The following is a 13,156-nucleotide window of genomic DNA, read 5'->3' as shown; positions in this document are numbered from 1 at the left end:
AGGCCCCGCTCCGCCGCCCAATGCGCTACCTTAACGATTGTCTCTGGGTCAGGGGTCGCACGCACACGGCACAAAAATAATACGGGCCTCGCCTCGCCTCCTGCACGAAGAATAGCATGGGAACTATTATGCTTATTAAGGTGGAAAGTAATAAATTATATACAGCTAATAATGGGAACCGCTCGCGTAATTGATGTATGCAAAGGATGTTATTCCTATGCTCGAATGGATCCGTCTACTCGAGCTCCATCGGTAAGATATCTATTTCTACCTTCTCGTTCCTTCTGCTCGCTTATATCAATTCTCTTGCCGAGCATCCATCCTCTCTTGGTCTTCCGGGGGAATGCGGAGTCTTTGGCTCCCCCCAGCCTCCTTCTCTTTTCAGATGAATCACATAGCTATATTTCCTGTTAGCCCGAGGCCACGGACAAGCCCCTTTCGAGTCTGACCTACGAGGGACCCACAGGACCCCAACAATAAAGGTGTAAGGTATTTATTGCTAAGCGCCACCATATAACGATCGAGGCTCTTCCATGGGGTCCATGGCCTGGACTAGGGTGCGTCCTGGCCAATAAACCAATTCTGGTCTTAATTAAATCTAAGACAATGCTCCACTAATTAAAGTAAACATCCGAGACAATAAAACTGACTGAGAAAAACGTGAGCGCGAGTACAGCTCGTGCTCGGCCTCCTCCTCGTATCTCTGTTGCGCGTTGTAAAATCCAAGCTGTTCCTGGTTTATCTCGAGGAACAAGGAACCAGGAAAAGGTCCAGCAGATTTACCTGGGCGTTCCCCGGCGCGGCGAGAGCTGCCATCGTGATAAATGGTATTACGATCTTTAAACGGACTTTCCTTGACGTGTCCTTTTACGACGGAGGATCTTTTTACAATCAGCACTTCTGGTCCATTCTCTCGGCATTGCGGGACATGAACAAATGGTCGGTACCACCTGATACCAGCCAATTATGAGTAAGAAAAAAAGAGAGCTGGTAAAGCAAAGGGAGGCAGTAGTAGGTTGTAGTAGGCTGACTAGTTGGCTGGGCGAACTCGGCTGGTCGCGGCTGAGGTGGATGGACCAGAGCCGGAGGGTGGTCGATGCTGGTACCCAGGTCGTACGACGTACGTGGTCGCGCGATAATGGCGGCCCCGCGATATAGAGATACCTCGGTGGCCTTTCTCCTTTCCCGCAACGGAGGGGGGTTGGGGAGGGTCGCGGCTGTGGCAGGGTGAACCATAAATCAATCAGCAAGCATTCGAGCGAACCGGGGAAGGTAAAGATCTCAAGGCGAATAGCGTAGATCCTCGATAGGTGGACAACACGACGGTATCTTTATAGAAATATTTATCTCTTTCTCTCTCGGGGCTTTATGAGTTCTGGACGTTTAGTGCCTTCGTAAGAGGACTCGAAGTGCCTCGGATGCTGCAAAGGATTCAAAGGGAATAGAAGGCAAAGAGATCGGGTTGGCTTTAGTAAATACGGAAGAGATCTTTATGCATGCAAGGAGCCACGTTCTCTCGCAAGATTGTTCCGTAGACACGTGCTGGACCAGGCGCCCCGTACCATAACAGCATCTTCGGACGGAGGCTGCGCCTTGCGTATCCTGGTGGTTAAATTCCTCGGGAGGAGGTAATGGGACTCAACGTAGGCAGCCTCCCAGGCAGCGCCGGCCAAAAATCCGCGGAGTTTATGGAGAGAGAAAACAGAGAGAGAGAGAGAGAGAGAGAGAGAGAGAGAGAGAGGAGAGCAAAGAGAGTACACCGAAGAGAGTCCCGATACACTCGGCGGGCCTACGATTTTAATTAACCCGGCTACCCGAGCGGCCGATCGCGATCGAATCGGGTGCACGATCTACAAGGAATCTACATAAGATCCTCCACTCGCGGCTACAACTCAATCCCCTCTTGTTCCTTGGTTGGCTCCTAACCGGGCCTTACGCTACCCGAGCGTGCCCCACTGCACAATCCGCGTCGCGGGGCCCTATTATCTCAAGTTCGATCTTACAGATAGCGTCCCTCCCCCCTCCGCCCCTTTCCTCGGCCAGTACCCACTACCCACTACCCGCTCTACCGCTTCCAGTGAACTCATATTGTCCTCTCAAGCCGTTAACGTAACTTACTCGCTGGACCCACGTGAGGCCCCCCCGAGTATAAAGTACAAAAGGAGCTACAAAAGAGACCAAGAAACCAACTAAAGGCTAAACAAGAGTATCAGCCATAAAGGCGGCCATAGGTCGCCATTGCTTCTCCCAGTTTTCTCTTGTATCCTTTTTCTTTCTTTTTTTTTTTTCCTTCGCTCAACCAGCTACGTTCGCGTCCAAGGGTGGACGCGGTACGCGGACGTCGATACGATTACGATTAATTAATCGGGCTTCATTACTCGAGCCAGGAGGGGTTGGGCGATCCACGGCTGGACCAGGGAACCTGTCCAGAGGATTTTCACTCCGCACAACGGAGACGTCTTCTGGAATATTATCGTATTTATGAAACTCGAGACGGCACGGGGATAAATAAAGGTCCAATCCCTCCGCGTGAGGATTTCGTCCGTCCCGGAGCCCTTTTCATCCTTTTGCCTTTTATTTTTACATTTATTCCGTACTTATATTCCTAGCTATCTCTTTGCTCGGTTTGCCACGGGGGAGACGCTCGTGCGCAGAATCCGCACGACGTCGCCAGGGATAACGCCAGGAGGAATAGGTGGGGCCCTCGACGTCAGTCGGTCCCTTACCTCGACAAAAGACTCGGGGCGAATATATCGATGCTAATATTCGCATTGAAGGCATCTCTCTCGCGTGGATTGGCTCGGAGTCTGGGGAGGCTGCGGAGGACCAGGTAACACGATAGCGTCCCTATGTTAAAGCATCTGGTGTAAAACGAGCTGCTGGTTCGTTCGAGTATTAAATCGGTACCCAACCAACCCAGACGCAGCTTCTCCATCGGCATCTCCACGCGGCCTACTTTTCCATATACCTATATATATATATATATATATATATATATCCAGTGGGTAGATAGACTCACCCACACATCCCTACGAGTTATCTAAAATTAGTGAAAAAAAAAAAAAATGTCAATTATCCTACACTTAATTCAGGTAGAAACTGACGACTGTGATATCACAGCAAAGGGAAATTTCCCTACAAGGATCCGAGTCCTCCTATCCCACGGGAATCTCCTGAATGTCGGGATCCCTGGGATTCCTATAGGAGCGGTCCTGGTAAACGCATTAGTTAACGGCCCTGAAAATGACACTTTGTATCGGCCAATGGGTAATTAAAGTCCCGAGTGTTACGTTTCGAGGGAATTTATTAAACGGACGTGCGTGAACGCCGCCAACTTGACTCACGTTGCTACGAGCCACGAGGTATCTACATATGTGTCGTATCTATAGGTATACCTGGCAATGCCCACTCGGGCTTCTGGCTATCTGCTACCCAGGAGTTTACGGCCTCTGACCGAGGCGGCTACCACTTTAATACTTTTTACCTTCTGCGAGCCGAAACGATTCGCCATATCGTACTCGCTGGCCGGTGCACATAGGTGTCCGTATGCATATGGGGACTCTTAAGAGAACATGCGATCTTAGATCACTGGGATGAAAGTTTCATGCACGTACTATTCACAGATGGCGAGTACGGTGCGTGAGTGGCGCCGTTGGATTCATTACGTGATTGATGATTCGTGAATCAGAAGCAGTTATAGTCGAGCAACGGCAAATTGACGCAATGTATTTTTATTGTCTTTTCTTCTTTCATTTCTGGCAACATGTTACGGACACTCGCCAGATGTGCCGTTGCTCGAGTATCAAACCCGTTCGTCGGTGTGTGCTGTTTACAATTCATTTTTATTTGCAACTCATTTTTTTTTTCTTTTCTTTTTCTTCATCGACATCGATCATGTATACTTGGTTCGATTCAACGCTTACAGTAACACGTTTAGCTTCTATTACAATAGTAAAATCGTTAATAAAAAAAAATCTTGATAATGCGTTACGCGAAATTTATCTTATTCATGATCGTATATATATTCGCAATATGTATATATGTATATAATGACTAAAATGGCAACATTCATGCGTTACCGTATTTGCCCTACCGATCGGAACGACCTGCTCCCTCGACTGCCGGTTCCAAGCAGACATTTTCTCATATCAGAAAAAAAGAATAATAAACGGTAAAAAGAGAGAAGAGGATCACACTCGTTAACAATTTTTTTTATAAATGTCTGCCAAGAAACGGTTGGCCGATTGCGTGCATCAGGTCTCCACGTGGGAGAATGATTATTCTTTAAATATCGTCAAGTTACAGTTCGAGACTTAAGCACTAAAAAATATGTATATTTTTCTACACATGTATATATATATTTATTTATTTATGAAAAATTCATTTATCATCGACGAGATCGGCGCGTTCTGAACGCTGCGTTCGGTAACGACACGACGGCGCGACGGGTTTTACATCGAGATTGAAGACTTATCGTAATCATAAACTTAATTCTAAATTCTCTCTAAGTCCATTTTAATTCCGTGATATGAACCGACTTCATTTAGCATCGGCCGTAACGTTCCTCGATACGGAGATTCCCGTGGCTGATTATACTTTCCTCCCTTTCTTCCCACTTTCTTTTACCTCGGCCACTGGGCATATTATCAACCCTTTACCCTTTACCCTCGGCTTCGTCCGAACCCTTCTGGGCTACCCTTTGACCCCTGCTAAACCCTTTCGTAACCGAACCACGCGCTGCCACATTGACGCAGCTGAGAATCGAAGCAATTCAAATCTTCGAATGATAATAAAAAAAAAAGACGATCCTCCGTCACTCGATTACGCTTGATCGATTCAATCCGAATCTAATCATCCTCTCGACCAATCGCGTCGCTTCGTTATCTATTTCGTAAAAACTATTTAATAACTAGAATAACAATGTTTATAGTGCGCCTTCGCCTTGGACCTTCGCCTTTGGGCCCGTTAATTCCTCAGAGGCCCCATTAGCTTTTGTGTATTAACGCAGGCCCAACTGTTTCCAACGAAGAAACCAGTCGAAGCTTCGCTCTTGGATGATACAATAATAAAAGCGTAAATTCCATCCTCGTATCGAGCTCCGAAACGTAACGATCGAAGCCCACGAAGAGCATCGGAGAGTCACGATTAGCCCAGGTTATCCGAGCAGGGGCCAGCCGTTAGGTTAGCCGTTCACCCTGGGCCTTTCGAAGGATCTGAACGTCTGAGCCGCTACCAATAGGAACACGAGGCGGAGTGGTTAATACACAAAAGCCAAAGGGATTCAATTCGGCCGTTTAAATACACTAAAATCCTATCGCACGTAATCTCCTCTCTGTGTATCGGGAAACTAGAAAAAAAGACTGTATAAATAAAGAGTCCTGGTAAACGATTGGCTGGGATCCCCGGGTGCTCGGAGTGTCGCGCGTTCGTGTTTCTCTCGATGTCGACGGGTGCTTCTATATATTACACGCGTACGTCGATACTAGTCGACAGATCGATATAGACGTAGATGGGCGCGCGTGCATTGGCTGCATTGTGCATCGGGATGCATCTTCGGGATGCATCTCGCGCGTTGTCACAACAAGTCGGAAGAGGAAGGCGAGCGCGAGAGGCGACGGAGCGAAGGGAACGATTCGCTCTCTTTCGTTACTTAACTTTATTCTATTCTATTATTCCCTTTCCTTTCGTCGGCTTTACGTCTTGTCTCTATATACTTCTCCCTTTGACCCTCGTCCATGCGTGAACTTTGTGGCAACCCTTCACCCCGCGACTACGGTGCACACCGACGGGTCCACCGTATTTCTGGTCGTTCATCATTTAACAAAAACTAGTCGCCCAGTCTTCCTTCTTGGTAAAAGATAAAAGCTCACGAGGGCCCGGGGCTCCTCACGCACCGTACGCAAAGTCCTTTAATTCTTTATCTCGCGAAATTACCTAGACACCTATTACATTCTACGTACGTATTCGTATGGTACAGCCGAGCGACACTTCGTTCGGGACTTCGTTTGGATGCGTTTTTCCAATTGTCCTTGCGCCTACGTCACGGAACGAAGAGTCGTCGAGATCTCGAGCATCTTGATTGGCTCGTCGGCTGACGCGGGCGTCAGTGAATAGAAATGAAGGATGCTGGATTCGAGGGGGACCGGAGGATTCGAAGGAAGGATTCGCCGAGGAGCCAAGGGCACTAATGCCTCTTAATGTGATTCTGGGAGAGTTGGAAGATAATGAAATTGTGGAGAGCGCCCTCAAGTGTCTTAAGAAAGCCCTGCCACTGACCTTTCTCGTAGTTGATTTGCCGCTCCTGCTGCCGCGCGTTGTCGGCCGCCACCTTGAGGAGACCCTGGATGTTCCTCAGGAGGGTCTCCGTGCTGGAGACCGAGGGGTCCTGTGCGCCCTGCGAAACGGCCACGGCCGCGGAGGCGATTTGCGAGTAGTTCAGCGCCTGAGGACTTTCCGAGCCTGGCGCTGGCAGCGGCAGATTCTCCGGGACGTCGGACATGTCTGGAAGAAAGATGAAAAGATGCGTGCCATTCAGGAGCAATAGATTTCAAGGGCGGCAATCGTTAATATAGTGCCGCCTGGTTAGCTGGAACGGAAGACTTTTCGCTTTTGGCGAACATCCCTATCTGGCCCAGAGGGGCAGGGAGAAGACACGGGCTGAACGAGAGTCGGCCGATCGCGGCACTTAAGATTCGAGTCGTAAAATGGTAATAATAAATTAAAAGAGCGACCGGGGTTGGTTCGATGCCGTCCTCGTCGTCGACTTATGCCGCGTGCGTGTCTCAGGGCCGTAACCCTGCGACGCCTACTTGTTGCCTTTCGCCAGTCTCTGATTTAACGTCAGTTCAATTGAATTAATCCGTGGAGTCGCGAGGCTTCTCGTACTCGTCGACGAGCTTCGCGAGTAGGCAGAAGAGAAGGAAAGAGAAGCGGGGAGGGAAATAAAGATCGGCCGACTACGCGCGTCCAAGAGATAGTCCCGCCGCCGCCAACTAGCGAAGCATAAAGAGGAGTATAGCGCGGCGCACTCAATGTCTGCTGTATAAGCGAGGCTCGAGGTATAAAGAGTATAAAGAGGGGCCTTATGGTTATTGTATTTATGTCCGCGTGGGTTCGCCCTTAAGTGACCGTCCGAAGGCCCCGATCGAAGACTCGCCTCGCGGCCGGCCCACAGCCTCTGGGCCCCAGCCCATCTCCCGAGTCTCCTGCTTTATGGCCAATGATACGTGCTTTATTGTATCGTCTTTTAATTATCAGCACACCTACAAGCGGGACGTGTGCGTTACTTATTGCAAGGGTGGCCCGATTCGGTAATGCTTTCCCGCGATTCCGTCTTCCCCCCTTTCTCCCTTTCTCCCTTTCTCCCTTTCCCAATATGACCTTAGCGAGCTTGGCCCTCCATCGGGGCCTCACTTCGATAACACAGCCATTACAGTGGTTCCGTGGGCAGAGCACGTGTCTCCGACCATACCAATGACCAGGTGAATCCTCTTGCGTCTCTTTCGGTCTCCGAGAGACGAAAAGCGAACGCGTTGCCAGTGGCAAAGAAATACGCAGAAACGAGGGAGAGAATCGTCATCCGATTCCGAGAAATAAGAGTGCGTCTCATTAAATCAGAACTGCATTCCGCGCTCGTGTACACTCCCACGGGCGTTCGATGGGGTTCTACTTCGATCAGGATAGGTTAGGTAGGATGTTGCTGTGCAAGCGGCACGCTGCGAGACACGGGCCCCTTTCGTAAACACGCCAGATTTATACGTCTAACTCGTGTCGCTCGCGATATTTAGTGGATGCTGCGCTGGTCAGGGAGCAGGACCCTTCGATTGGGCTAATTTCTGATCAGCACCTCCCACCACCACCTCCTTTTCCTCCTACCCCCTCCGCCCCTCAGCCTCACTGCGTAGCCGACATACCGACGGTTCTTCTTTCTCATTTACATTATCTGCCCTCTATCTTCGGCCACATTCGCATTTCCTCTCTTCGTAATAATTTCATCTCTTTTTCTCCTTTTATCTTTTGATTCTCTTCAGTCCCGCTACGAGATCCAAACAAGATCCAACCTCCCGCAACCTCCACGTTATTTGTCTCTCTCGATTCCCCTTCTTCTCCCTGCTGCTCCCCTCGAAAAGGGGATCGAACGTGCGGATATTTTATAAAGCTCATTAAAAGAGTATATGCCCAATAGACTCTTTTATTTGCCCCGTTATTACTGGCCGCTGCCAATGTTCTTTATACTGACTGCCCGTGGCCTGGGAAACCGTGGAACCCGGCGACGACTCGCGTCCGGCTGAGCTCCTCAAAATCCTCGGATCCTCGTGTATTACGTGAAGAAGATGGCGGCTGAGGATCACCACGGAAACACGGATCCTTGCGTCCCGTCTCGTGGTTACACAGTTTAATTGGACGGTGGGGCCAATTAACGTGCCGGAGCGACAATGAACGAATCGATTAGAAATCAATGCGATTATGTCGCTCGGATGGATCGAAGTGTGAGGCCAGGGCGCGAGATAGCGGCCCGAAGCAGGACCGAGATCCTATCTCGGGCCATCTTTCATTATTAAAATGAAACTAAATACCGAAGATGTGCTTCTAATGATCGCTGTGGGCCTCGCAGTGGCGCTCTCTTGGGCTAAGCATCGGAGCATGAGTCCCATTCGGCGCAGGGGAGATCCTGGCCTCGAGATGGGCGAGATGGGCGAGATGGGTGAGATGCGCCTGCCGAGGGTCATTGAGAATCTCTGAATCGGACGTGAGACCGTGTTTCTCAGAGGGAAGATCAATCCCAGAACGTCTCTCCTCGCGCGCCGGAGATGATCGATGAGAGGGTCTGACCTACGAGGAGCTGTCTCGGAGAACTCATCTTCAACCGCGTGGCGTGTCCAGCCAAACCGATATAATTATTTAACATTTGCATACGAAGCAGGGCTGTGGGTACTGCGCTTATCGCGACCTTTCCGATTCGTCATTAATTCAAAGCAAATCAAGAAAGAAGACGCGACCGAAAGAAAGGAAAGGAAAAAGAAAAAGAAAAAGGAAGAGTGAAAGAGACTCACCCTCGTCCTTGTCGTTGTCATCCTCCAGGTCCTCGGAGAGATTGTCATCCTCCTCCTCGTCGTCCTGTGAACGATGCGATGCTCCAGCTTCGCTTCCGGAATGCTCGCCCACGCTTCCGCTTCCTGCCGTCTTTGAAAGGTTCAGTACAGGACTGTGTCCATTGGAGGATCCTGTAAGGCGATAGAGAGACCCAAATAAATACGTATTTACATGAGGATGAAGAATTACGAGGAGGATTGGTAAGGTTTCAACAGGGTTGGCTCATCGAGATAATTTAAAGGGAAAATCCGAGCGAAAGTGGTCCATTGGAAAATGGCACTTGCTCCTATGGTCGGTCAGGCTGACAAGGTGATGGATTTTATTTGCCGTAACACATATCCCTATTTAGAGGCTGGACAAGGCAACTATCCACTTTCGAGATCTATCTGGGTCCATGAGGCGCGGAGGATGCTGTGCGCCACGTATTCTCGCCCCACGTATTTGATATCCTAGCATTTTAATCCTGACGTGGATGGATTCTGTTTGGGCAGCGGTGGCTGCCGCATGGCCACACAGGCCGTTTTCCACCCCAGAGCCTCTGCGCGGACTAGGGTGGCTGGGTGGCTGGGTGGCTGGGAGGCTGGGTGGCTGGATAGCTGGCTGCTTCGATGCTGGCTGGTTCGACTGGCTGGCTTGGCTCGGCAATTCCGGGGTTTCCCACTAAATGGACCTGTTTCCCCTGAATGCTGCCGGCCCGATACTCGCCCTGAATTTATCTTGACGACTCCGCTCGGAAGTGACCGAGTGAACGAGAGAATGGATGTACGTGCGAGATAAAAGGTTGGACCAGGCGGATTAGAATGTTAAAGAGACATGAAATTAGAAAAGGGACTGTGCGGCCCACGCGGATGCAGGGGGAGCAAAGAGTTATAGGAATATGGTAAAAGGGAGAGAGAGAGAGAGAGTAGAAAGATGGAAAATAAAAAGCTGATAGAAGAGAAGAACGAGAGAGAGAGAGAGAGAGAGAGAGAGAGAGAGGTCGCAGTCGGACCCACTGCCGCGAAACCCGATATCGGACTTAATCTTCAGGTCCTAAACGAGCGCTCGAGTAGAGAAGAAACAAAAGAAAGAAAGCAAGAAAAGTGATTCGAAGAGAGAAGGAAAGAGATAGAGAACTGGGCCCGCTCTTCGGGCCAGAAGATTTTTCTGCGTGGCTTAGCCCCGACTGGTCCAGAGCCGATCGAGGCGATGCCTCCTCCCAATCGGACATTTAAGGATCTCGCGTTACTCTCTGCTCCCCCTTTCTAGTCCTAATCCATCCCCTCGTCACCACGCGCTCCTCGACCCTTCTCTCTTCCCGCAGGATGTACCACCCGAGTCCCTTGGGAGACTCAGACAACTGTATCCGTTACCCCGTAGAAAGAGAACGTGAAGATCTTTACCATTGTGCGAGCTGAGATCCCGTGGCTTGTGGTCCAGCGCCAGGGCCCGGTCGGCGTCGCCCCGCTCCTCCTTCAGTCTGCAACAGAGAAATCGGAAAGACATCATGTATCGACGTTCCAACGATATGGCTGAATAGTCATTCAAGAAAGAAAAGCATCAATGGGGAGGCGGAGAAGCGCATCTGCCGAGGGTATTAATTAAATAATTATTCCATGCGGCCCGGCGTGGGAAGATAAGTGATAGTTTCATCGGCGACGTTGTCCTCTCGGCAGCGTCATTAATTACAAAGGCATCGCGCGCGCAGCTATCGCTCATTCGCCGATTGAGATATCGTTGCCGTTTATCGATTTATAGATTCTATCCAGCAAGTATACCTATATCTCCAAGACTACCCACCTTTTCCCTCTTTCAGCCAAAATTCCTTCCCACTCGTTGGTTTGCCCAATTTGGGGATGCTGGCCATATTCACACTCTGACGCAGAGTGCCAGAGTGCCAGAGTGGGGCTTACCTGCGTTTCTCGACTCAAGAGACTCTCTCTCTCTCTCTCTCTCTCTCTCTCTCCACGAGTGTTCCTCTCTACTCCGGCCAGCATTAACTTTACGACGGGACTCGTTACGGGCGCAGCTTTATGTCCGACTTGCTACGCAAAACTTTTAATTTCATCTTTATATTGTTTGCCTTCTGGCCTCCCAGCTTTCCCAGCAGCGAAGCTTCGCCGCGGAATCGTTAAGATTTCTGTCTTGATGCTGCGCGGTTAGCATTAAGTAGCCCCGCGGCGCGAAAATGTAGGAACGAGAAGGAGATCGCCTGGGACTCCTTGCCAAAGAGATAAAGCAACTTGTTTCTTGAAAAATTTATTCAGCAGCATCCTAAAGGATCTTTGGAGTTGGTAGTTTTTCTTGAATTTTCTGCCTTAACGTGTAATTGGAATTTCATCGGGCTGCCTAACCTCCAAATTATTCTCAGGGGTGTACTATCTGGGGCCGTTACCTTTTTTCTCTTTTTTTTTTTTTTCCTTTCCACTCGGAGCCCTTCGCACCTCGAATCGAACCGTGGACCATTAAGTAAGAAGTTAATATCATTAAACATAATATTGGGCGCATCTGGGAGCCGCAGAGCACTTACCGACCCCCCAAGTATTCTACATCGAGCCACGGGCCACCCCCAAGCGCCACGTTAACCGCCACAACATCCTTCTTCGCTCTCCCTCTCCTGCTTGGCTCTCCCGGTCTCTCTTTTCCTTACGTCCCTCTCGCAGCCCACTCGCGCTTTAATTTTTTAATGAGAAAATGCTTTTAAAGAGCCAAAGAGAAATACTATCTACGAGTAATAAGTTACGGGCACGGCACCGGGGAACGAGAATAAGAGAATAAGAGGGATGCCGAGAGGGATCGCGAGGGAGAGAGAGAGAGAGAGAGAGAGAGAGGGGGAGGGGGAGGGGCCAAAGCCTCGTTTGCCTTTGCCAAGAATTTCAGACGCGTTTCATTAGCTGCAGTTTTGACGCGAATGCCATTCGCGGTTCATTAATTGTAAGTTAAGCAAGCGTGAGTCGAGTATCCCCCCCCCGCCCCGCTAGGAGGGGGGAGAGGGCTCTTCCCTTGCGCACAACATCAGATATCATAACGACTTAATTTCGGCAATAATTAAATTTTAATTGGTAATACGAGTCGATTAAGATGGCCGAAGGATATCTTCATCGGTCTCTTGAGCGCTCCCACGGATCCGCATATTCTCCCTGCTCTCCGTCTCTCTCTCTCTCCCTTATGATCTTTCTCTCGTCCCCATCTATCTCTGTCTCTCTCGCTCGCGCGATTCCCGACCGAGCAAGACATCACGTTGGCTCGCGATGCAATAAGCCCGCGACGAACGTCGCCCGTAGGGTTATTAAATTCGTAATTAGTTGAATATTACAGTAGGCGCGTCGCGGCGCTCGGCGGATACGGATACGGATATGGATACGGCGTTAATACGTCACGGGTTTCATTATATACCTGCGGCTCCGGGTCTCAGACTATGAGACTATGCGCGAATAATTAGCGAGTCCACGGAAACTTGAACGCGTTGCCATATTATAAACACTGCGTGAAAGCCCTTTGGGAAAGGCGGACGAGCGTCACAAGTTACTTCGTTATTCGGGCTGAGAGTGAGAGAGAGAGAGAGAGAGAGAGAGAGAGAGAGAGAGAGAGAGAGAGAGAGAGAGACGAGCAGCGTCTCCTTCGCTCTTGACCTTTTTTAATTTTCACTCGATAATGACGCAGCCAGTGGGGTAGGACGGGGCCCGCCGTGCCCAGGTCTCCGGTGCCCCTCTCCTGCACCCAGGATCCAGGACCGGCCCTGAACCGCGTCAGTTCATTAAAGGAGTCTCGAACCAAAAAGGAAACCGGACTGATTGTTCGCAAAAGTACCTTTCTCGAGAATCCACCGCGACACAAAGATCCGCAAGGAATCGCGAGGTCGTTTATGCGACTCCCAAGATAGTCTCTCTCTCTCTCTCTCTCTCTCTCTCTCTCACTCTCTCTCTCTCACTCCTTCCTTTTATCTTCTTTTCGACCTTTTCTCTCCCATTCTATCTCATCCCGTCAGGAAACCAGTCTCGTTCCGGATTAACGGGTTGCGGTTCACCGTCATTGGGAAATCGGCCGATGATTGGATGACGCTGGGGACGTAGACGGGACAGGT

General features: G+C 49.9%; 1 protein-coding gene across 3 annotated transcripts in view; it reads right to left on the bottom strand.

Annotated features, from left to right (window-relative positions):
• Window positions 1-13,156, bottom strand: part of LOC107268126 (dachshund homolog 2) — a 148,313-nt gene that overhangs the window by 41,744 nt on the left and 93,413 nt on the right. For all 3 annotated transcript variants that reach the window (XM_015740582.2, XM_015740584.2, XM_015740583.2), the window contains exons 5-7: window positions 10,476-10,552; window positions 9,054-9,224; window positions 6,277-6,501 (exon numbers count right to left, since the gene is read on the bottom strand). In XM_015740582.2, the coding sequence (XP_015596068.1) occupies window positions 6,277-6,501; window positions 9,054-9,224; window positions 10,476-10,552 (473 nt within the window). The remainder of the gene's footprint in view (window positions 1-6,276; window positions 6,502-9,053; window positions 9,225-10,475; window positions 10,553-13,156) is intronic.

Source organism: Cephus cinctus, unplaced genomic scaffold, assembly GCF_000341935.2.
Source record: "Cephus cinctus unplaced genomic scaffold, Ccin1 Ccin1_scaffold0471, whole genome shotgun sequence".
NCBI classification, from domain to species: Eukaryota; Metazoa; Arthropoda; class Insecta; order Hymenoptera; family Cephidae; genus Cephus; species Cephus cinctus.
This window is presented reverse-complemented; position numbering and strand designations above follow the sequence as displayed.